Consider the following 24,789-nt stretch of genomic DNA (forward strand, 5'->3'; position numbering starts at 1 on the left):
TTAATAGTGCATTCTTCAAGTTAAGCTGCCCCTTTAACAACATAACAAAACTATCATTTGAAGATGCATTGTCCAAAGTCATAGAAAAAAGTTTCTTTTCCACCCCCCAATAAGTCAACAACGTATAGATTTTCTCACACAATGCAACACCACTATGAGGAGGAGGCATAAAACTGAAATTCAAAATTCTTTTTTGCAATTTCCAATTAGCATCAACAAAATGAGCAGTAAGAGAAAGATAACCATCTGTGGTTATAGAAGTCCACAAATCAGATGTCAAACAAACTCTTCCAGGGATTGAGCCCAAAAGTTCCTTAAGCTTACCCTTTTCTCTATTGTACATACTCAACACATCAGCCCTTGCAGTATTTCGAGATATCAATTTAATATCAGCACAAATGTAATTGAACACTTCCCTAATTCCAACATACTCAACAAATTGAAAGGGCAGATCATGCATGATAATTGCCATAACTAGTAATTCACGAAATTTATTAGGATCAAACTTGGCAGACCTTGTCATGATAGCCCCTTCAGATTTAGATATTAATAACTGGCCCAAATCACGAGTATCAGATTTCAAACAAGAATTAAGATGACGCTTCAAATTTCCAGTACCATATTTACTATCACAGAGGTATTTATGACCACATTTCATGCACTTTGCATAAACCTTATTATTTGGATCGATAGGAAGAATTTCAAACTTAGTCCATACATGTGATGTGAGTTTACGCCTCTTACCAAACTGATTTATTTCGCTGACACTGTTATTGTTAGCTGGATTTGATTCTTGCACATCACTTGTAGCTGCTCCATCGTTAACACTGTCACTCCCATCTTCAAAAATATTCATCTGTATAAAACATAATAAGTTTATGTTAATCAAAACAAAAACAAAAAATTATAGTTCATGTTTCCATATTTTGTATTGTGATATACATTTTTGTCGTTGAAGATGTATCATCACATACATCCTAATAATTAATCAGATACATTGAGTGCAAGAAAAACTTTTAGTAAATTTTACACTTCAGAAATTACACCAAGTTTACTGCCTAAGAGATAATTAATCAGATAATTAAGGCTGCAGCTGAACCTCTGATTCAACCTGAATCTGGGAAGGTTCTGGCGCAGAGCTTTCTAGTAACTAAGTGATGGCCCAGAATTCTACCTTCTGCACCGGAGTTGGGTTCTTACCTACTTGGAGGAGTATTGATGAAGCTGCAGCAACAGAGATGAGTGCAAGCCCAGCAGCGATGGTGGTGAGGGATGCAGACAGAGGGAGAGAGATGGTGAGGGATGCAGACAGAGGGAGAGAGAAAAGAAGGAGATGACGGCAAATGGGTTTAATCAAAGTGATAGAGAGAAGTTTTAGCTTATATATGTGGGTTGACCTAGGGTTAAATCGGGTTATTGGGTTGTACTTGTAAGGTAAATGGGTTTGGTACTATACGGTAAATGGGTTTGGTACTATACATATTACCTTATTTCCATCTCCAACATTTAAGTAAATGTCTTTGTCCTTTTACTTTAATTTATTTTTATATTACTCCATTTACTTAAGTTTACAATGTAAATAAGGAAGTACCCCCCATTTGGATTCAAATAAAAATACTAGAAAATCAAATTCCCACCAAATCAAAATATGAAAAATCAGTTTTAGTGCAAAATACGATTTAGGCTAAAAATGATGGCTCATTAAGTCAATATATACTTCATACTAAAATCCCATTAAATCAAGTTTTCTTATTTGATGTCTAAGGAATAAAAACCGCCAAAAATTATCTTGAGAAAATGATTATTCCGAAAAACCATTTTTCATACTTAGTCAATATTGCACATCCGCTAAAAAAGTGACATGATACAAATTTTATAAGTTATACGAAATTTCTTTTGGGATTAGAGTTTAGGGTTTAGGGTTTAGGGATTAGAGTTTAGGGATTATGGTTTAGAGTTTAGGGTTTAGAGTTTAGGGTTAGGGTTTAGAGTTTAGGGTTTAGGGTTTAGGGTTAGGGTTTAGGGATTAGAGTTTAGGGATTAGGGTTTAGAGTTTAGGGTTTAGGGTTTAGGTTTAGGGATTATAGTTTAGTGTTTAGAGTTTAGGGTTTAGGGTTTAGGGATTAGAGTTTAGGGATTAGGGTTTAGAGTTTAGGGATTATGGTTTAGGGTTTAGGGTTTAGGGTTTAGAGTTTAGGGATTAGGGTTTAGGGTTTAGGGTTTAGGGTTTAGGGTTTAGGGTTTAGGGTTTAGAGTTTAGAGATTAGGGATTAAAACGTTAAACCATAAACCCTAGATACATAATTAACTCAAATAATAAGGAATAATTACTAACAAATATAATTTAGGGAAAAAAATATAATAATTAAGTGCTCATCAGTTTGTAAAGACATTATAAATATCAAATGTTGTAACATATAATCACAAAGTTATCAACACCAAGATGGATAAGGAGCAAGGAGAGGGGTGAAATTGGCTGGGGTTCGAAACCCATTGGGTGTGCTGAAGGTTTAATTTCTTTAATTTTTTTCGCGGGTTGGCAGGTATTAAATGGGTTGACACGACCCACGCGGGTTGGCAGGTATTAAACGGGTTGACACGACCCATGACACGACCCGTTTAATAAACGGGTTAAACAGGTAATTAAACGGGTTGGCGGGTTGACCCGAAACCCACCCGTTTATAAATGGGTCAGTGGCGGGTTGACCCGAAAATTACCCGTTTATAATCGTGCCGTGTTCGGGTCGTGTTTTTCCCGTGCGGGTTTCGAGTCGTGTCACGGGTCGAGTCGGAAATTGACACCCCTAGTTTTCATATTTTATCACAAAATAAGAACTTTTAGAACACATTACATAAACCACTCACCTCGCTAATGAGAACCCTTTAAATAAATTGGCAAGACAACCCATCTACTTATCTTCATATACGACTACTCAAACCAAGCTCCAAGAGTTTCATCACATCTCTCTCTCTCTCTCTCTCTCTCTCTCTCTCTCTCTCTCTCTCTCTCTCTCTCTCTCTCTCTCTCTCTCTCTCTCTCTCTCTCTCTCTCTATTTTATTTCCTCATTCTATTGCCTCTACTTTTATGAAGAGGGAAATGATAATTGAAGAAACCATGGTTGTATTTATAAGATTTCAAGGGCGGTAGTTATAAGATAACTTCAATGCATAAGGATCATCTCCTTATTTCAAGTAGCTTTTCCTTCACTCTAAGTCAATAGAAGGATAAGAATAAATACAATGAAGACACGTATTGATGACTCAATCATCTAATTCATTGACATCTAATTAGTTTGTAAGCAAATAAAACTAGTAGACCATCTAATGCATAATTGATTGACACATGCTAACTACGTGGAGTACATAAAAGAACTCAATTTACACAGCCATGCATGATCCTAGATAGCTATGCACAAAATCCTTCTACCATGAAGTAATATTAATATTAAAAGCAAATTTTAAGAAAATCATCAAAATCATTTAATTTTCCTGAAATATAATATTTATTTATTTATTTAAAAATACGAGATTTCACAATGATGATGTTCGGGGTGGGTTGGGGTGAGGGAGATTGAAGAAGGTTGATGTTTGGGTTAGGGTTTAGGTTTAGGTTTAGGTTTATTTTTTAAAATTATTATTTTGTGTGTAAAATGACCAATTTACCCTTAAATTGCGTCACATGCTGGCACATGATAATTTTTGGGTAAAGTGTCATTTTACCCCCCGAATTATGACCCTAATTGAACTTAACCCCCCGAACTAAAAAGTTAGCTAATTTAGCACTTGAACTCATTATAATAGCTAATTTAGACCTTGCCGTTAAATTTTTTAAAATTTCATCCAATTTTCTGTTATTAACAAGGATAAGATTATAATTTTGAGTAAAATAGTAGTCAAATATATAAAATAAAGAAATAAAATAACAATATTTATAATTTTATAATTGTTATAAAAAAAAGAGTTTTTCTATTTAAACTCCACAATCTTATTTGTTCACCCCAATACTTAAATTATTAGGCTCTTAAGTTTTATTATTGTGTAAAAAGACAAAAAAAGTCATCCAACTTCATACTTAACCCTAGTACATCTATAAACACACCCCACTACTCTTCATAGTAAGTTTTAGAAAAACACAAAAATTTATTTTATCAAAAATTATTAAAGAGAAATTTGTTTTATGAAAGATATTAAGACCCTATGTTGTTTGGAATTAAAAAAAAAAAAACTAGTAAAGTATGACCAGCACCCTCTTTTTCCATTTTGAAATATGGAATTGGAATATGAAATTCTATTGTACAAATATCGAATCAAACAATAGAAATATTAATTTGTTAGGTGGATCAAATTGACATATAATTTTGATTTTTTGAAGTAGCAAGATGCCTTTTGTTCATGTGCCTACTAATACCATCTTCAGTAGGGTATTTATCCATCGTTTTTCTTAGTTCATTTTTAATTTTTCAAAAAAAAAAAAAAAATGCTGCTAAATATTTGACAATATTGTTTTTATCTCTTTAATTAATGTGAGGTTGAAGTGAATGAATTTTTTATTTTTAATTTTCTTTCTGGGTGTGTATTTTGAGGTAGTTTGAAAAGAAAGTGAGATTTTCTTAAAAATTGGGAAATTTTGAATTAAGAAGATATGGGTGAATAAAAAGAAGTGCGGGTAAAACTAAAAAAAACAAAAACTAGCATTTCAAAGAGGCAAGAGTGCCAAACTTTGTACCAAGACAATAGCTGGAGTGCAAAAATGAGAGGCTTGTCTTCTCTCTGCCGGAGTAGCTGGTTATCGAGGACAAGACGAGAAGCTCCATTCTCAATCTTATGCTCAAATACTCTCTGTACTGACAACAGTGATGGGGTTCAAAGCTCAAGGATCAAGATCTTCGATCGCCATTTCAGACGCAAACAGGTTCAAATCTCTTGTTCACAAATATCTGTGAAGTGTCTCAATTGGGCAATTGGGTTGAGGTGGGCAGTCTGAGAAATTATTGGATTAACTCATTTTCATTTGATTTTTCAGAAAAATTTGTTATTTGTTATTGTTCGGAAGGTGTTGAGTTTTCTATGTGTTTAATGTAGCTTCAGTAGCTACCGAAAGACGATTAGTATTGCTGAACAAATTTATTTAATTTCAGCTTGATCGAGCTGCTTGGTTGATGCGTTCGAAGGATTCTTTTGTTGATACTGTTGCTGAGAATCTATTAGATCGCTTGGAGGTAAAAAGTTTCTTTTTAGTTTAAGTCCACTAGTTCTATTTACGGATTGGGTTATGATTACAAAATAGTTTTTTTTGCTTCTAGCATTTGTTGGCTTCATCACTCTTATTTCAACAAATGGTGAGATGTGATTGGAAATTTAATTCAAGTCTTTAGCTTTAAGAGGGTTATTGTTTCCTGAGTTGGTCTTTTTCTTGTCTCACATCTTTCTGTCCATTTGTAATGATAATCACACCACTTCTGACAACTAAACTATAGTAACAACCAAAGTATTTCCCGGTTAGTTGTGGCATCTGTATGGCATTGCGTATCTTGGGCTATTTTGTCATCATGCAGTCCTCTACTATAGTTTCTCTAGGCTTCTGATGATTCTTGGATTCCAATTTCCTTGAGTGGCTATATTCTTTTGAAAGTTCCTGCCCGTCAATATGTGGGTTGATATGGTTGAATAATGTAGTTCTGTTTCTTTCCTTAGGAAACTTAAGCCAACTTTCTTGTGTGATGTTTTTTCCCTTGCACAGAAGCTCAATTCCTAGTCTTGTATAAAATTTTTTTTAGAGAAATGATTTGGTATCCGAAGCTTGTCTCATAACAATAACAAACTATTCCTAGTGCACTGGATTCCACCCGCATCTGATGTATTTAGTTAACAGTAGGACTGGTAACCTTCTCGGTGTATATTTTCCAAGTTTAAGTCTCTAGCGCTCAATATTCAAAACAAGATTTTTTGACTTTGTATTTAAGAATATGTATTTGTTATAAAGAGTAATGATAAATGCAAATTTTGAGCTTTGCCATTGCAGTATCCATATGCGAAATGTTAGAACTGTACTATGTCATGACCTTTATATAGTACCACAACAATTTGCTTCTCGTATCGACGAATTAGAAGAGATGTCAACCGGCGGGTGGGCACCTATTCTGATTCCGACCGGGTTGGGGTGGGAGTTATAAGCTTGAATCTTTCTTTAACCAACTTACCTAGAAAATATAGGTATGGGTAGGACTCCCCGTAGGCAGTCAATCAAATACATTATTCTCCCTTCCTTACTCGGGGAAGACTCAATAAAGAAAGCACCTATTTTCTTCTGTTTTTAATGTTTAAATTGGCATTTGTCTCATATTGCAGGATTGCAAGAAAACATTTCTGACAGCATTATGTTTGGGAGGTTCGTTGGAAGCTGTCAGGCGTTTGTTACGTGGTCGTGGTAAGAAATTAGTTTTGTAATACCATTCTCCTTTCATCTTTGTATTTAGCTCTAATATATGGAGTAGCACATAATTTTTTTCTTCAAAGTTAATGAGATTAAATATGATTGTTTTGAGCTGTGTTTATGAAAATTATCTTATGACTAGTGTGATATCCTATATTCGTATCTGTGTCCTGTGATGGTGATTGTCTGATTAAGCTATCAATTAGTAGAGCCTTACCTAAAATAGTAGAATAAGAGTTCCTCTTGACTCTCTCTCGCTCTGACTCTCTGTGGCACAAGTGTGCACAACCTAATTTCCTAGTTGTTTCCAAGAGAAGATAACTAAGGCAAAAGCAGAACGTTCATTATGATGGGTATGACATACGGCATAGTGTGATTGCTCAATTACAATAACTTGGATAACTTATATTATATTATATATTTTTCTTTTAGGTGCCATTGAAAGGCTCATTATAATGTCTACATCACATGATATGGTAAAACTATGTAGAGATGCTGAGCATGGTGTACAGAGTGAAAACATTGAAACATCCTTTATGGTTGGTGACGAAGAGTTTTTACCTGTTAAAGAAAGGTATCCCCTCTACATTTCATTTCTTTGTTTAGGTTAAATTTACTATTGTTGGTGAGTTTTAACTTTTGATATGCCCTCTAATTTTATGTGTGAAGTTCTCTAGATCTGGTAATAAGTTGCTTGGGCCTTCACTGGACAAATGATCTTCCAGGAGCCATGATACAGGTATTTGCTCTTTCATTCTTGTTGCATGCCTCAATACTCAAGACTCAAGACTCAAGACTCAAGACTCAAGATCAATTTTGATTTTATATTTGAATTTGTTATAACTCTTGTGAGAATGAGGCAATGCATTCATGTAAGAGCATATTAAAATTACTTATATTTGTCAATATAAAACAGGAAAATAAAATGCATAGCAAATCATACTTGTTCATATTATTTATAGATTAAAAGCTCTGGAAATGCCTGTTTATGCTACTGCATTGGTTCATCATTTTCATATATTTACGTACCTTCAAAACTATATTCGAGTGTTTTAAGTCTAAGCTGTTAGCAATTTATATACCAAAAGATTTAATAGATTTGGTCAAAATCCTACACTTTATTGAATACTCAAATCCAGAAAGTCAAGAGTAGAACCACATAAGCATGCATTTGTGGAGAAAACTACACATCCACACACCAAGCACATACATGCATACTTCTACATTGACACATAGATGTGAAAGAATAAATATCTGCATGATTTGAGTGATAATATGAGTACATTGTTTTTATGGAACACTATTTTTAATGATATAAAATACCTAAATCTTAAAAACCTGATACACATGAAAACTATGTAATTGTTTAGACTTTATTATAAAAGTTATTGCACTTAATGTTAATGGGAACTATGTTGCCTGTAATTTTCTTAGCTGATGAAATGATGGTTGTTGCTCTGAGAGAGTTAATTCCTACAAATTTACCGATGATTTTCATTTAATATTTGCATCCTTATTTCTTTTTGTTCTAGTTCTCTATACGTGGTGTTATATGATCATCAATTCCATCATTGTCATCATCAGTATAGAATTCAGAATGTAACTGTATGGAAATATCTAAGCTAGATGTTTGTGTGTGACAGAGCAGATTGGCATTGAAGCCAGATGGCCTATTTTTAGCTGCAATTCTTGGTGGAGAAACCTTAAAGTTATTTTCTGTTTATCTATAGTTACTTTAAAACTTGACAGTAGTTTACTACTTAAGAAATGCATAGTCGATTATTTACTTCTTCTTTTTTGTTACTAGAGAGCTGAGAATAGCATGCACAGTGGCACAAATGGAGCGTGAAGGAGGCATCAGTCCACGAATATCACCTTTGGCACAAGTATGTAATTTATTGCATTGGTTTTCATTTTCTAAGGGATCCAAGTAGTTGTTTTGTTTTTTGTTCCGATATGGATTTTTCCATTTTGGTTATTTGATATTTTCCTCAGAAGAATTTGTTCTTTTTAATAACTCCTGGAACGTTAAAAGAAGTAGTATAGTGGAATTTAGAGTGAGTCATCGTTTCCTTTGCATCTCTGTAATTTCCCTAGCATACTAAAATTGATTAATTCAAAGTAATGTTTGCATTTATATTGTTATTTTTTTTATGAAATCAAACATTCACTTGAGGTTAGTACCCCATTTCTTTTGTTTTCCTATTTTATCTTTCTGTCAGCTTCTGCATGCGTTTGAAAAGGTAGTTGCAACTTGTGACCTCCCCGAAAGAATTGACTGTATCCTGTAATATTTTGAGCATAGTTGGCAACTTGGCAGGTTTCATCTGGTTGGATATGGATTGTTGTGAAGTTTTTTATTTTATGAGTGATCAATTATAAATAAAATTATGCCACTGGTGCGAATGCTTTGCATGCTGGATGGAGAGCTGATGCAGGGATTTTGGTATATACTATTTCATATAAAATTGGATGACTGGAAGTGTGAATAATCGTGGCAGTTATTGCATGATATATTTGACATACCTTTTTTTATATTTGCGTTTTGTCATGCTCTCTTTGCCCTTATTTTGTTAATCCCCACTGAGAGTACTGAAACCCACATTTGGAATATTAAACCTTGCATGTCAATATGTAAGATATTAGGCCTCTTCACCCATTGATGCCTTAACTTTAATGTGGCATCGGAAAGGGCAATCCATGTGTCAGACCCGATGGCCCAGACATGCTTCACGTTACCCAATATAGTTGATCCATGTGTTTGGTCCAATCATTAAGCATGTAAGGGGGCTCGATGAGAGTATAAAACATTATTGTGAATTCTAAGCCTTGCATTACAAACAATATATAATATCTTTGGCCTCCCCAATGGCGCCACATGTAAGGGGGTGTGTTGAGAGTATTAAACACCACATTAGGAATACTAAGCCTTGCACGACGATATATAAATCTTTGGCTTCTTCACCCATTGCCAATTCGTTTGGGTTGGATGACTTAACTTTAACAATCCCCTTCTTGAGGAATTTACTTATTATTCTTTATCATAAATGAATATCCTTTTCTCCTTCTTGCATTGTTTTGTTTCCGTAAAAGTATATTACTGAGTGGTTAAAAATCAAAATTTGCACATGTGAATCCTCATGCCCCCCCTTTTCTTTTGGGGTTTAGGTGCGGGATGCAGGCAATCTTTTGACCAGGGCAGGTTTTTCCCTTCCAGGTGTTGATGTTGACGAATTTGTAGTCAGATATCCAAGTGGTGAGCATTCCCCGTCTAAGTTACAGCTCTGGACCTGTAATTGTAATAATTTTGGACTCATGAATTTACTGGCTAAAACTCGGATGTTCCATGTCTTAATATGTTCATGCCTTCAATTTTGGCGTTATGTGGTGTTTCTTTAAGCTTCGATTGCATGTTGTCGTTGGAGGGGAACAGAATTTTGTTATACAAATATGGTAGTCTATCTACTGGTGTTCACTTTCCCCTTCCTGTCTTAGGAGTTGCTAGACATGGTAGATGCTAACTTCACTTGGTCTCTTCATTTGAAATTGTGATATTTTTCGTAGTTCTTTATTTTTATTTTTTTGGTTAAAGCTTTCATTCTTCTTCTAGATTAAGCTCCTTCAATCTCCTGTTACAAGAAGGGTTGATGGGGTAGGTGAGAGGATGCTTTTTGTTTTTATTTTCAGAAGGGGTGGGTGAGGGGATGATAACAAATATCTACTGCTTGTAGTTTAGCAAAATCGTGTACGTTATGTCATGAGCATAAAGTTCCGTTTTACAATTAAATGATGCATGTACATAGAAGATAAAAGGTCTATCAGTTTATGTTCTGTTGAAGTGGTGGAAGTTAAATGAAAATTCTTACCCCGGGTTGGCTCTCAGCTTTATAGTGCACTGTGCAAAGATTGAAAGTAGGGCTACTCATACAAAGAAACACAATAAAAAGTGTCTTTCTTGATGCCATATTTTGGTAGATTTTTCTTTTCTTTTATAGCTTAGGAGTCATGAATTAATAATTGATATAAAAGTATTACTAAGAGTGTTAACTCCCTTGAGGAAGTCACAGAATAGTTTAAAGTCTACAATTCCAAAGACATGAAATAGTTAAAGTCCATAATATTTAACCTATTTGCAAACAAAATAATAGATGTCAGTTTTGATTATGAACTGACAAAAGGATAAAGAACTAGATACCAAATGAAAATATCGAAACACGAATAAAGTTTGAATAAATTTATTCATATATGTATATATACTTTAAAAAGGGCCTATGTACAAAACAGTTTGGGGACCCTTTAACACTGGGGGCCTATACAATGGTACCATTTGGACATGGTCAGGGATGGCCCTGATTATACGCTTCGATTCAGACTGTTTAATAAAATTCAGCATGCTTAGAAGGCAATAATTACTTGGACAAAGTATCTGATCTGAATTTGACTTGTGTCCAACCTCTTATTTTCCTCTCTTTTCCCGTTCCTTTTTCTTTTCTTTGTTTTGTTTGTCTTGGGTTGCATAAGAAAGAGGAGTTGGTGGGGACTGGGTTGGCAACTTGTATGTCAAAAACATGACTGGTTTAGGCAGCTCTAAGATCAAACTCCTTAGTTCTACAAACTTTATTTTTGTTTTGAACTGATAAGCATGCGTAATATTTGAAGGCAATGAGTACATTATATAGCAACAATTTTTTTGGTTGTGATTTGTCTTGTTTGAATATCATGTCTTACCCCTGTTGCCTAAGTCTTTTGTCATTCATTAATTTTGGTCTTTTCCCTTCGTTGTAGCCCTGGATCTCGTAGAACATCTGCGTGCCATGGGTGAAACCAATGCCCTTTTACAAAGGAACACTGTAAGATATATTTACGTTTGGGCAGACTATGTTTGTGTACATTATCAAGTAATATTCATGTTTTACTTTTATCTAATCCTATTGATGGGTCTGATCTTCTTATCATTCAAATCAGATTCTAAAGAGGGAAACTGCCCTGGCCACTGCTGCAATTTATGATTCAATGTTTGCAGCAGAAGATGGCACCATCCCTGCAACCTTCCAGGTGAGCATATAACAAACTCCCTTACAAGTCATTTCTTGAAAAAATAGATAAAGTAATAAACCCTATCATAACTGGGGAAAAAACTAAAACATAATCGGACGTCTGAATGACCAGGGATTCTGTCGGGAAAGCTTTATATTGTGTTAAGGGTCTCAATTTGAACCATTGACCAGAATGTGTGGTTTGAAACCACAAGTCCCAAATTTAATTGGCTGAGCTTGGCTAGTCAACTCTGAGTTGTGGAACCTACCTAAGCATGCTACCTGAAGCACCTTGGAGTTGAGAGAGAGGCCTTGACTTTGTCTTGATGGATGTGACTTTGACTTGATTGTCGTGATTCTGTCTTGGCTTTGGTTTTAGTGTTTTCAACTGAGAGCTTGGAACAGTCGATTGTTTAGGGCATCTTTGTTGTACACATTTATGAAATTTGACAACTTAAAACGTGGACTAACAAGGTTTTGTATTCCTCTCATATACTGTCTGTGCCATGGACTTGTCTCATAACTTAACCACTGCAGGGTGCTCTATAATACTTATGGAAAATCTTCGTGAAAGACATCTGGCATGCTTCTTTTCAATTCATCACCACTATCACATCGGTGTTTAAGAGCCGTTCTGCACCTTGTTCTCCTTGTATTGTTGTGCACTTGCATAGCAAGCTGACTCATATAGAATGCCGTCCATTGTACTGCAATAGTAGTGTATAAGCAAAGTTTCATGGCAGCAAGTTTTTGTTGATTGTAGTTAGTAGGTAGTAGAGACTGCAATTAGAGCTCGAATCGCCCATCATTTTCTCTGTGTATTACCACTCAAAAAAGAAATGGAAAAATAAGGGGTTCCTTGTATGTTCACTGGATCAATGCTGGCAATGTGCTTTGATAATTATATGAGTAGTTCTTGGTTTTGCAGGTTATTTATATGACAGGGTGGAGGGACCATCCATCTCAGCAGAGGGCAAAAAGGAGGGGCTCTGCAACTGTGTCCTTTCAGGACATCCAGAAGCAATTTGGAAGTGAGAGTTGATGAGCTCGTTCTGCATGGGGCTTGGCTGTTGTTTTCTAAGCAAATGAAAGTGAACTTTCTCTACAAGATCATGATGTAGTTCTTCAATAATACTTATAGGAGCCATCCGTGCATGTACTTATTTTGTGAGAGAGAAAAACTGCGGGACCAAAATGTGTTGTCAATCAAGATATTTTAGTGGATACTTCCTTATTGGGTAATTTCCAATTTGAAGGTAGTTCTTACAAACCCCAAAATGTATTATGCCACAGCATACATGGTTCTTTAACTAATTATTAAAAGAGCGCCCCAGCTATTTTAAATTTATAACTAATATATTTACATATCAAATAACTATACCCTAATAGTTATCAAAATAGGAACTGGAATAGTAATTGTGATTAGAATGGAGATCGTAATATTGTACTGGCCAGTCAGCCTAAATTTTTGATTCCTTTCCTAATTAGGAAAGGATACAAAAGTCACTATATATAGATACATCAAATCAAATACAAAAACACAATGAACAGAAACCCATCCTTTCAAAACCAAGTTCTTCCAATCCCATGGCTTTTTACAAATGTCTTTTTTTCGTATCTCTCATATTTAGCTCAGTTTTCGTCACCATGTCACAACAAGCTTGCACACCCCAAGCCTTCAAACAAAAGACGTTTGCTGCATGCCATAATCTACCGATTTTGAACTCCACGATACACTGGAATTATTACCCCTCCAAAGGCACCGTGGACGTGGCGTTCGTACAAGCCGTGGTGAGCGACTCCAGATGGGTTGCATGGGCCATAAACCCTACCTCCACTGGCATGGTGGGCTCCCAAGCCATCGTGGCTTTCCAGAGAACAGACGGAGCTATCTCTGTTTACTCGTCCCCGATCAAGAGCTATGGAACTCGTTTGGAGCAAGGAAATCTCAGCTTCCCTTTGTTTGATGTCTCTGCCGTGTACAAGAACAACCAGATCGTCATCTTCGCCACCGTAGGCCTTCCCAACAACGTCAGCATCGTCAACCATGTTTGGCAGCAAGGACCTTTGTCCGGAAACACACCGCAGATGCACTCCGTGTCCGGACCAAACGTTGAGTCCTTCGGAGCTCTGGATTTTCTTTCCGGGAAAGTGGAAACAGTCAGGAGGGGAACGAGTTCTGTATTCAGAGTGAAGATTTCTCATGGAATTATTAATACCATCAGTTGGGGCATTCTGATGCCCGTTGGGGCTATTGTGGCGAGGCATTTCAAGGCTGCTGATCCAGCATGGTTTCATGTTCATAGGGCGTGTCAGATGCTGGGATATTTTGGTGGAGTTGCTGGGTTTGCAACAGGGCTTTGGCTCGGCCATAAATCTTCAGGGGTTGAATATAAAGGACACCGATGCATGGGCATCACTCTCATTTCTCTTGCTGCACTTCAGGTGTTGGTTGCTTTGAGTTTGAGGCCCAACAAGACAGACAAGAAGAGAGTTTTTTGGAACTGGTTTCACTACTTGGTCGGTTACGGAACAATCATTCTCGGCATTGTCAACATCCTAAAAGGATTTGATATGCTTCAGCCAGGAAAATGGTGGAAATTTTCATATCTTATCACCATTGGTGTTTTGGGTTGAGTTGCTGCACTGTTAGAAGCACGCGCATGGTTTCTAGTTTTGATAAGGAAGACCGATCAAACTGCAGAACAAAATAAGGATGACACGAGTGTAGTTTAAGATAGTGTACGAAGTGATAATTAGCTTTACAATTGTATTTACTTATTTTCATGTTAGTTATTTACACTGTGTATTTGTATACTCATTTTTAATTTCAAGGATCATATATTATATTTTTTGTTTTTGTTAAAGTACGTCTCAATTTGATGATATATGAATGTCAACCAATAACTATAAATTTATTTAACTATTTTAACAACAAAGATCTACATTAAAATATTTTAAAAGTACAGCGGCTCTGTAGAACATTTGGATATACTCTTTACACATATTAAAATAATCAAACAATATAGCCGCCCGGCTATACTCGTGAAGTAAATTTGAATGTTTTACAGAGTATAGCCGCGGCTATACTATTTAAATAAATTCGTATATTTATTGAGTATAGAAAAGTGTATCATTTTCTTTTTTCAAATATAAAATTAGTTTCTTTAGGACAATAAATAGTTTTTTTTATTTTCTTTTTTGTAATTAAATAATATCTTAGCCTTAATTAATTACTTTCATTAGTAATTATGTTTTATTTTTTTTAGTGTATAATTAATATGAATTATTTTAATTAACTCCATAAATTATATTACTTAATAAATAGTAATTAACTATATGATGAGTAAAACATCTCATAAGTCCACAATGAATCAATTAGGCAATCAACTAACTTGATTTAGATTTAATCTTTACAGTGATTTTTATTATGTAATTATATTTAATTTTGTTATTTGTGTTCATAATTTTTTATTTATTTGTAAACTGAACTCAATAATTTTTTTATTAATTTTTAAAGCTTTAATGAATGTTTTAAGTTAATTTGACAGAATGGACAACATTGACTAACGGAATAGAACATAGGGATTAAATTTATCAATTAAAAACACGGGGATTAAGTTGGCCAAATGAGTAAAACACAGGGATCATTTTAGCATTTAAGCCTATAAAAAAAGAACTGCCTAGCGCCCAGCTACACTATTTTAAAAAAAAATTAGGGGAAAACGAGTATTGCCACGCGGCTATAATATTTTAAAATTAAAAATTAAAAAAACCGAGTATGGCCGAGCGGCTATAACATTTTCCTGTCTCACCATGTTCTAAAAGCATCATTCAATTATATCAACAGACTTGAGTGTTCCAATAGAACATAAGATCACATTTCCATCACGGAGAGTACATCAGAATAAAGTACATGCCTATCCAAATGGATGAAGTTGCATACAAAATGAAGTTACCTTGATGTTGTCCTGGAATTGAGGAGAGATGTCTTTATCAAAATTCTCAGAAACTTTGAAATACATTACAAGACTCATCTCCTCTCCATCACTATCACCAAGAAACATTGCAGCAGGATAAGTAGGCAACTGCAACATGGCACAGACCAATATCATTATATATTGCCAAAATATAACAAACAAAACATAACAAGATAAATCAATTCTGAAAAAAATACCTATATGTTTACAATGAACACTTTCCCATTTGCTTTCACTTTGGGAAGCTCAAGATGCTGGGCAATGTGCTGTATCTTTTTGGGGCATACAAACACATAAACACCTATTGGAGTATATGGATTGTAGTTCGGAGCAGTTGACTCACGTTATCTCTGGATAGTAGACCAACAGAAAATAATATTATTGTTAGCAAGGCAGAACAGAGTAATTAGTTGCAAATGTCTAAATTCAGTTAAGTTTGGTTTTGACAAAAGAAAAAACCAAAGTCATACTTGAAATAGTTCTCACCACGGAATTTAAAAGTTGAGGGTGGAATCTCAGACCAAGATCCTGAAGTCGGCTTCTCTACTCTACAACATGGAATGATAAATCCTGGTCTAGGCCAATACAGAAACCTTTTTGATTGACCCGTGGATATACTAATAAGCGAAAACCGATTTGATTCCCTGCACTCATCTTTGCCTGTGATTTTATCTGATTTACCTCCATCTATTTTCATTTAGCTTTGGTATTCTTCATACTTACACCCATTCTCAACAAAGCGAGCAGATCTTTCGTACTGAAGTACTTGGCCACTTGAGATATTCCCAACTGGATTGCTTGCTAATGGAAAACCATCTGTAGAATAAGAGAAGAAAATTCAGCATTTCATGTTGTGTATGGATGGTGCCGGTGAAATTGCCGAAGCAAATAATTTTACTGATTGAAACCATTCCAAACTTCCAACTCATTTAAACCAGACTGGCAGAACAAGAATCACTTTGGTGCAGCGGTCTGCTTGCTGTGCAGCAAGTGTTTCACTAGGATATCCCTCATAGTCCTCCCCAACGGATCAACTTGCCTACAGCATTGTTCGCCATATCCCGAGTCATGATGACCAGATAAAGCAACATCTGGTTGTAATATATCTCCACTGTCAATTCTTATATTGTGAAGTAAACAACATACCAAGATGATGCTCGGAAGTTTCCACTTATCGGGTCTCCATATGACCTTGTTAAAGATTCTCCAAGTGCCCTTTAACTGCGAGAATGCCGTTACTGCAAGTGACCTTGCAGCCCCATGCGCGGCATTGAAAGAGGAAATGGAAGCTGGGAGGCCATTGCTTTCATAAGGAGTTATGAGCTAGGGAAGCAGAGTATAGCCAACCCCACCAACTAAGTATTCTCTAATCTCTACTCCTCCAGATAAAGTTCTAACATTTTCATTCAAATGCTGTCCACCTTCACAGAGCTTGAAAAATCCTGAACACTTTAAAAGTCTAGACACCATCATGCCCCCAGGCCAACCAGTTACAATGTCAAGAAACCTCATCTCATGGTCAACAATTCCCTACAGCAAGAGCATGCTGTAGTTGTCCTCCAGGTCACAACAATCGTCTGATGTTTGAACGGTAGGAAGGGTCATAATCATGTGTGTACCAGCTATGGCTCCACAACAATTGGGAAATCCAAAGGCTTCTTCAAGTTTGGACTTTATTTCTTCCATTCTGTTGGAATCAGGCCACTTGAGATGGTGCTTGGCACGTTCTTCCAATGCTTCAATGAATCTCCAAGTCACCTGATAAACTGTGGACTGGCCTACCCCCAAGGCAGCTCCCACTGAGACTTGAGACTCACCGGATGCCAGCCTTCTCAGGGCAATTGCAACCTGTTTCTCAACACTAAGAAGCCTTCCTTCTATGTTGATGAGACCTGACGGTGGCCTCGACACAAGGTCTTCTCTTACAAGGGAACAGATATAGTCAAAAGTCTTCTTTGAGACCCTAAAGAAATACTTAAAACCTTTCTCCTCATCATTGGATAGTGAAGAATCTGCACAGATGAATTACATCACCAAAACAGAATAAAGTTAAGTTATCATGGAAACTTCAAAACAGAAATCAACTCGAAAAAAAGTAAAAAAAATATACAAAAAGGGAAATAGGAAGACAAAAAAACTTGCTTCCATATAACAAGCAGCAAAGCCCGACTCTGTGTTTCTGTGTCTGTATATTCCCCAAGTCTGATTCAATGAGGATTTCCAACTACTCATCCAACTTAGGCCAAACCAGATTCCTAACAATTATATACTACTTTTACACGCTAAAATCTCTATTGCTCCCTCTAGTAATAACTTTTCGACCACATCTTTCTCTTTTCAGGATGCAAAACACGTAATCAAAAGCCAATTTTCGTATAACGGCCATCAGAAATTGAAGCAATTTCATAATTGAGCTAAAGTCAGAAAAAAAAAAAGTAAAAAAAAACAAAACAAAAAGGACCCGCCTAGACCCGCCTAGGCCGATTTTTCCAATAGCCTAACTGAACAAAAGTACAGTTTATAGGTTTTGAGCTCTAATTATGAACATCATTACCGAATTTAACATTACAGAACAAAATCCACCACCTGTTCTAGATGTCTGTGCATCATAGATTTTCCAAAATAAACAAAATATAAAGATAATTTAGTTAAAACTACAAGTAATCTGAATGCATTCCACTAAAAAGCAGGAAGCAGAGTAATTGGAGACTGAGCTTAGTGAAAAGAAAAACCTTGGGTTGAAGAAACTATCCCAACAGTCCGAGTCTGCGGCTTTAGGCGAAACCAAGCTTAAGTTTTTCTTCCATTTCATATCTTTCTTGCTTTTCTTTGATTTCTTGGGAGGCTCCACGAGGGTTATGAGGAATTGCCCACCTCTTTTTTCGCCTTGAACTTGAAGACTTTGATGGGAAGTGATTCAGTGAAGCGAACCAGGCAGGGAGGGAAATGTAAAGCTCGTATAGCTATTTTTGGGTCTTTTTAAAAAATAAATAAATAAATAGTATAGCCGCACGGCTATACAATTTAAATATTATATTTAAATAGTCTAGCCGCGCGGCTGTACTCTCTGAACATATTATACTTAAAGGGTATAGCCGCACGGCTATACAGGCATCTTTTTTCTTTTTCTTTTTCTTTTTTTGCAATATTTTTTCCCTTATTTTTGTTTATCGATAAGAGTAGTTTAGAGTATTATCCATTACTATTAGGCCATTACCCGAGTCTCTATTGTCCTCTTTTGATTTTTTACTTTTCAAGAGTTATTACCTCTATAAAGAATTTAGCATTTTCCCATTTAATACTTGTATTATACACTTATGTACGTATTTTTCAATAATGCTTCCGATTTCCGTACACGTCCTGAAGACTTGGTAAAATATACATTTTTATAAATAAATAAAAAAACATACAATAGTATGTAAGTATTTTTCATGTTTAATACATGTGTTTTTTTTACAAAAAATTCAATAATACACACAAAATTAGCGCATTATACACATAATTTTCACATATTATTGAATAAAAATAATATATATTAATTCTTTTTAATATATATTATACACTTATTTGAAAAAGTAACCAAAACAATGTACCCCAAACTTGAATATAAAGGTGTGGCTAGGGTGTCACTCATCTAGAGAAGAATCACACTAAAAGGTGAAACAAAAAGATTATATGAATGAAGTGAAACTGTGATGAGGTTTATTGTGCACATATATTTCCATAACCAGTGTTACAGGTACCATCTTGCCATTTCCAGTAGGAAATGCAAGACAATCACTCTAGCAATAATTATGACAATAACAACTTTGGACACTTACAAATATATTTTTCTCAAATGGTGTTGAGTAGAAGTGTTGATCAATGCTTGAAGCTCCCTTTAAGAACCTTTGAGTATGATATATTACATCCTAGTTAGTTTACACAGATCATTTCACCAGCTGTTGAAACAAAACTAGAGATTTTTTTCCCTATTGTTGAGGCCCAAAATGTCAAGAGAAGTCCAAGGATATTCAAAGTCCAATATAACGTACAATAGTTGTCACATGCTAATCCAAGCTGTATTTCGGGAATATATTCCAAAATGAATATACAAATATTTTGTATACATGATCAAATAATGTACATGTCATGCCAAGAAAATGTCAAATAACTGTGTGCAAGCTAATATATTTTCCAACACGCTTAAGTAGGCCCAAGCCACAAACATGCATGGGGCTTGCTGAGCGGGTTGTGGTGTGGATGGTTACAAGTGTCTATAAGGCCTGTTGAGGGGTCAAAGAGTGGAAGTTTTGGTTTGCTTGGTGGCACAAAAACTCAGGCCCACTTTCATGAGCCCAATTACACAGGTAAGTAGAGAGAACCACCAGCATGTTCTACCAGCATCAAAGCCAGAGCTACCCACATCTCTTCCACCAGCATTAAAACCTAGCTTCTACCGTCTCACCATCCATCATTAAAAACTATATTTAACACTCAACCTCCAATGTCTTACCTGCCAGCATTAAAGGCCAAAGACTTATCTATGCTACTCCTCCAGCGCCTATAAATGGGAGGCATTGGTTACCCAAAAATTAAGTATCAACTCAAAATTTGGCAAAAAAGAAAAAGAAAAAGAAAAAAGAGTATTGACTCAATTTATGCATAATATTTTGAGTGCAGAGATTTATGATAATAAATAATAAGGTTTGCTCGAGTTTATGCTTAATAAACAAGACCTTAAATTGTGTATATTGTAATTGAATAGGGTATGATGAGTAATAAGACCTTGAAAGATACGCAGATTAAGGATCTGATTTGCAATGAATAATCAGGCACTAGCTAGTAGCAACATCCTTATAATTATTCTAGTATTACATTATGAATGTCCGATTCACTAGCGGCTAGACTTTTTTAAAAAAAAATTTAAAAGCGTATAGCCGATCGGCTATACCCTTTTATTTATTTATTATTTATTGTTTTTAAGAATAAGAAATGAATTTTATTTATAAGAAATAATAGGGGTTAAACCAATAAATACAATAACAAAAGGGATCCATCAACTTTTTGTGAATCAAAGAATGTTGAATTTCAAAGTATAAAATTGCTTGAATGTGTTTTGAATCTAAATGTCCATGTCCTAAAAAAAGTCTTCATGGTATTTACTATTCTTAACCCCTTTCTTCGCGTGTTTATACTTTGTAATTATATTCGAATATTTACTGATATACACCTTAAGGTCCAATGTATTGATACTTTTTTAAACCTATCTATTGTTGAAGTGAGTCTCCTAATTAATCAAGGAGATTTATTTCCTTGATTAATTAAGGGATTTACTTTCCTATTTTATAGATTTATTTCCTTGGTTAATTAAGGGATTTACTTTCCTATTTTATATAGTTGTCAAATCATTGTATAATTAGGAGATACTTTCCTAATCCTTTTCTATATCTAATTCCTTGTAAAGTACTCATGTAAATTCTTATATATACCTCCTTATGGAGAAGAATAAAAATAAGAACCTAACATATTCAAACCCATATTCATATTTTAGCATGGTATCAGAGCAATCGATCCTCGGTTGTCTCTAAATTCTCATATCAAAATTTCTCCTCCCCTCCTCTTCAAGGGGGGGATGGGGAGTGAAAACGGATCTGTTTCTCTTTATCATGGAGATTTTGCCTCTTTCTTAACTCCGACATACCCTTCTCTTCAGGGGGAGAAGAGAATTGAAGAGAAGTTTCTATGTCCTTAGCCGTGTTCACACGGTTTCTGTGTCCTTTAGCCGTGTTCACACGGTTTCTGTGTTCTCTAAATCCTCGTATCATCGTATCGCATTCCTCATATCCTCGTATCGTATCCTCGTATCCTAAATCAAATTCCTTGTTTCAGATTCAGATCTAAACCCGAATCCCTGTTCGGTTCATTTTTACACATGATTTTTCATGTTATTCACCCACTATTTTGAGTTAGTTCTTGACATTTTATAGCTTTTTACTTCTTTTTTGTGTTTTAATAGGTTTTACCTTGGTTTGTATGAAAATGAGCTAAAAGTGCATTATTTGATATAAATTCTGTTTTTGTTCATTTTCGTAGGTCAACTTCGTGGCCTTGGATCAGCATGTTCCGGTCCTTGGATGAGGTGATGATCTTCATAAGACTTGTTCCAATGGATGTTAACTACAACATATCCAAATTTGAGCTCCATTGGGCAAGTGTAGCCTATCCAGCTGATCGGACAATTGACGCTGGCTCTGGATGTTTGTTTTGGCCCAGTTTTCACCCCCACTTAATAGCATTTTATTTCTACTTGTTACCACACCTTTTGGTAACAATGGATTGCATTTGAGTGGCATTTCCTGAGTCAATTGGAGCCTTGGATTATACCTTAAAACAAGGTTTCATCATTTGCAAGGGGACAATGGGCAATAGCTTTAGAGAAAGAATAAGTTTTATACTAAAAGAAAAGCTGGAAAGGAGGAGAGAGAGAAGTCAAAAGGGATTGCAATCAGATTTGGGGGAGTTAATGCAACGGGAGAGAGGGTATTCCATTATTCTACACAATTGAGAGCAGATTTTGGAGCTTGGAGCTAGGAGAAAGCCAAGGTGCAGTCAAGAAAAGTGGAGAAGAAGACTTCCACCATTGATGATCTTGAAGCTTTCATCATTTTCTGAAAATCTGTAAACTCTTTCTAATTTCATTTTGAATTTGTGTTTGAAATGATTATGAGGAACTAAACTCCATAGCTAGGGCTTAGGTTGAAGCCCTAAACATGATTACCTTTTTGTTTTGATGCTTGAGTGTATGAATTTCTAGATATTGTTGATGAATTCCAATTCACCAAATTAATCTATCCTTGATGTATGTTCTTCTTTGATTGATCACCTTTGAAAGCATGCTTCTTGAGATTGTTGGGATTATGTGTATCCTCATGTTATCCTAAGCAATAAATGGATGAAGTAAGAATCATCCATGTGAATTGGTTTCTTGAATACCTAATGTAAACACCATGCTATTAGGATTCTTGTGATGTTCATATTCTCTTTGAACTTAATGGGTTCTCCTTGTAATTGAATCGAAGTACGAACCATACCTAGGTTCGGTTATGAGGAGGGCACAAGTATTGTAGCACGAACCATGCACTTTACGTATATTAGAGAGAATCAATGCGTCTTGAGCCACGACCCATGGTCTTGATTGCGAACATCTTCATCAACACGTTTAGAGTTCATTACTTGAGTATTCATGAACTTGGGTAGAATTGTTTAGGGTGGATTCCGAAACCCTAGTGTTTGTTACATTTTGATTTCACATCTTGATAATTCATCTCCGCCATTCTCATTTAATTTCAAAGTCCATTTACTTTCATGCAATAGAAATAGGTTACTTCAAACAAATCAAAACCCCCCCCCCCCAATGTGTGTGTGAGTTGCGTGTTTGACACGTTACGTGTCTTTGTTACTAAATTCTATTTGTTTCCGTAATTGTTTTGGACTTTTGGTCCGCGTTGTGTTCTTCCATTTTCTGTGCTGAATTCAACCGTATAAAGAACGTGAATTTTGGACGTACGGTTGGAAAGTTATAGGCAAAACACTGGATAGAGGTCGAAACTGGAAAAACAGAGAAAACGACTCTGCCCAAAAACGACCGGTCGCTAGTGTCTCACGACCGGTCGCTCAGCACACAATTCTGAAGTTTTGACTCTGTACTAAAACGACCGGTCGCTTTTACCTCACGACCGGTCGCCAGACAAAAAACGACCGGTCGCTCTTAACAAACGACCGGTCGCTGGTCACTGTTCACAGCACAATTCTTTTTTTTGTTTTGTTTTGTTTGTTTCTTTTATATTTCTTTTTAGTTTAAAATTTTCATTTGTGCATTGTGGTGTGTTAGTTAAGTGTTCTTTTTGTACTCGAATTAGAACTTATAGACAACCGACAAGTTCTTCGTGGGATCGACCCCGTACTTATACAATCTATACTTCGATAGATTCGTGCACTTGCGGGTATTTTTAATTGGTTGTTTGCACATTAAATTGTGTCATGTTAGGAATGCAACAATTTTTGGCGCCGTTGCCGGGGAACTGGCACGGTTGCTTATATGTTTTGTTTGAGTATATTTAGAGTACTTAATTTTATTTTCATTTTTTTATATATACCTCCTTATGGAGAAGAATAAAAATAAGAACCTAACATATTCAAACCCATATTCATATTTTAGCATGGTATCAGAGCAATCGATCCTCGGTTGTCTCTAAATTCTCATATCAAAATTTCTCCTCCCCTCCTCTTCAAGGGGGGGAGGGGGAGTGAAAACGGATCTGTTTCTCTTTATCATGGAGATTTTGCCTCTTTCTTAACTCCGACATACCCTTCTCTTCATGGGGAGAAGAGAATTGAAGAGAAGTTTCTATGTCCTTAGCCGTGTTCACACGGTTTCTGTGTCCTTTAGCCGTGTTCACACGGTTTCTGTGTTCTCTAAATCCTCGTATCATCGTATCGCATTCCTCATATCCTCGTATCGTATCCTCGTATCCTAAATCAAATTCCTTGTTTCAGATTCAGATCTAAACCCGAATCCCTCGTATCGAATTCCTTGAAACACGAACCCGTATCCTTGTATCCTGAATCCCTGAATCCTGAATCCTGAATCCTGAAACTCTGAATCCTGAATCCTGAATCCTGAATCCTGAATCCCGAAACCCTGAATCCTGAAACTCTGAATCCTGAATCCTGAATCCTGAATCCTGAATCCCGAAACCCTAAACACACCCCGAAACCCTAAACACACTCTGAATCCTGAATCCCGAAATCCTAAAACACATCTTTTTTATCTTATTCTTAAATCCTTCCGCTGCCATGGATATCATTTCCAAAACCACCGAATCCACTTTCTCATATTTAAAAAAAAAAAAATCAAATCAAATCAAATCAAATCAAATGGTCGGTCGCCAGTGGAAAGCGACCGGCCCCCCCTTAGTTCTTCGAACACGGAGAATCTGCTTCAAAACTTCCAGTCGCCAGTGGAAAGCGACTGGTAGTCAGAGAAGCTGTTTCAAACCGACCGGTCCCCAAAATCCTGCGACCGGTCACCAGAGGAAAACGATCAATTTTCTCCATGCTGTCAAAATCAGGAGGAGGAAATTGAACCGTCTTATGAGATTTTGTCCGCTTCAGCTCCAGTACCACACCAATCACCTGCTGAGGACGTCATTCAGAAGGCACAGAGCCTGCACATCAGATTCCAAAGAAAGGAAGAATCGTGGTAAACCTCCAGTTCACTACGAAGCAGATCTTAATGCAAAGGGGAAATATCCCATCAACAATTATGTATCCCTCAACAGATTATCAGAGTCACGG

General features: G+C 35.9%; 1 protein-coding gene and 2 pseudogenes across 4 annotated transcripts; 2 read left to right on the forward strand and 1 right to left on the reverse strand.

The window, feature by feature from the left end:
* The first annotated feature begins 4,689 nt into the window (after positions 1-4,689).
* On the forward strand, positions 4,690-12,748 carry LOC110752003 (S-adenosyl-L-methionine-dependent methyltransferases superfamily protein). Of its 3 annotated transcripts, none has more exons than XM_021952577.2 (11): positions 4,690-4,913; positions 5,140-5,220; positions 6,350-6,428; positions 6,867-7,008; positions 7,104-7,173; positions 8,078-8,142; positions 8,242-8,320; positions 9,603-9,690; positions 11,220-11,284; positions 11,400-11,489; positions 12,384-12,748. In XM_021952577.2, the coding sequence occupies exons 1-11, from the start codon at positions 4,752-4,754 to the stop codon at positions 12,510-12,512; spliced, it is 1,050 nt and encodes a 349-aa protein (XP_021808269.2). In that variant the 5' UTR covers positions 4,690-4,751; the 3' UTR covers positions 12,513-12,748. The 3 variants fall into 3 exon arrangements, with proteins under 3 accessions (XP_021808269.2, XP_021808270.2, XP_021808271.2); XM_021952578.2 differs by having other exon boundaries at positions 4,693-4,913; positions 12,399-12,748; XM_021952579.2 differs by having other exon boundaries at positions 4,831-4,972.
* Positions 12,749-13,057: 309 nt separating this feature from the next.
* LOC110751908 (cytochrome b561 and DOMON domain-containing protein At5g47530 pseudogene) lies at positions 13,058-14,206 on the forward strand (annotated as a pseudogene).
* On the reverse strand, positions 13,995-18,367 carry LOC110751983 (protein ANTAGONIST OF LIKE HETEROCHROMATIN PROTEIN 1 pseudogene; annotated as a pseudogene). The gene is made up of 6 exons (XR_015834130.1): positions 18,183-18,367; positions 17,974-17,984; positions 15,937-17,465; positions 15,648-15,800; positions 15,430-15,558; positions 13,995-14,168 (listed from the first exon to the last, which is right to left on the reverse strand). The product of XR_015834130.1 is annotated as a protein ANTAGONIST OF LIKE HETEROCHROMATIN PROTEIN 1 pseudogene (transcript).
* Between the last annotated feature and the right edge of the window lie 6,422 nt (positions 18,368-24,789).

The sequence above is a fragment of the Prunus avium genome, chromosome 1, assembly GCF_965620075.1.
Source record: "Prunus avium chromosome 1, drPruAviu1.hap1.1, whole genome shotgun sequence".
Lineage (NCBI taxonomy): Eukaryota > Viridiplantae > Streptophyta > Magnoliopsida > Rosales > Rosaceae > Prunus > Prunus avium.

Coding starts and splice junctions, on each gene's coding strand:
- LOC110752003 (XM_021952577.2), top strand. CDS start 4,752: ATGAGAGGCTTGTCTTCTCTCTGCCGGAGTAGCTGGTTATCGAGGACA. Junction 5,221..6,349: donor ATCTATTAGATCGCTTGGAG/GTAAAAAGTTTC, acceptor CTCATATTGCAG/GATTGCAAGAAAACATTTCT. Junction 11,285..11,399: donor CCCTTTTACAAAGGAACACT/GTAAGATATATT, acceptor CATTCAAATCAG/ATTCTAAAGAGGGAAACTGC.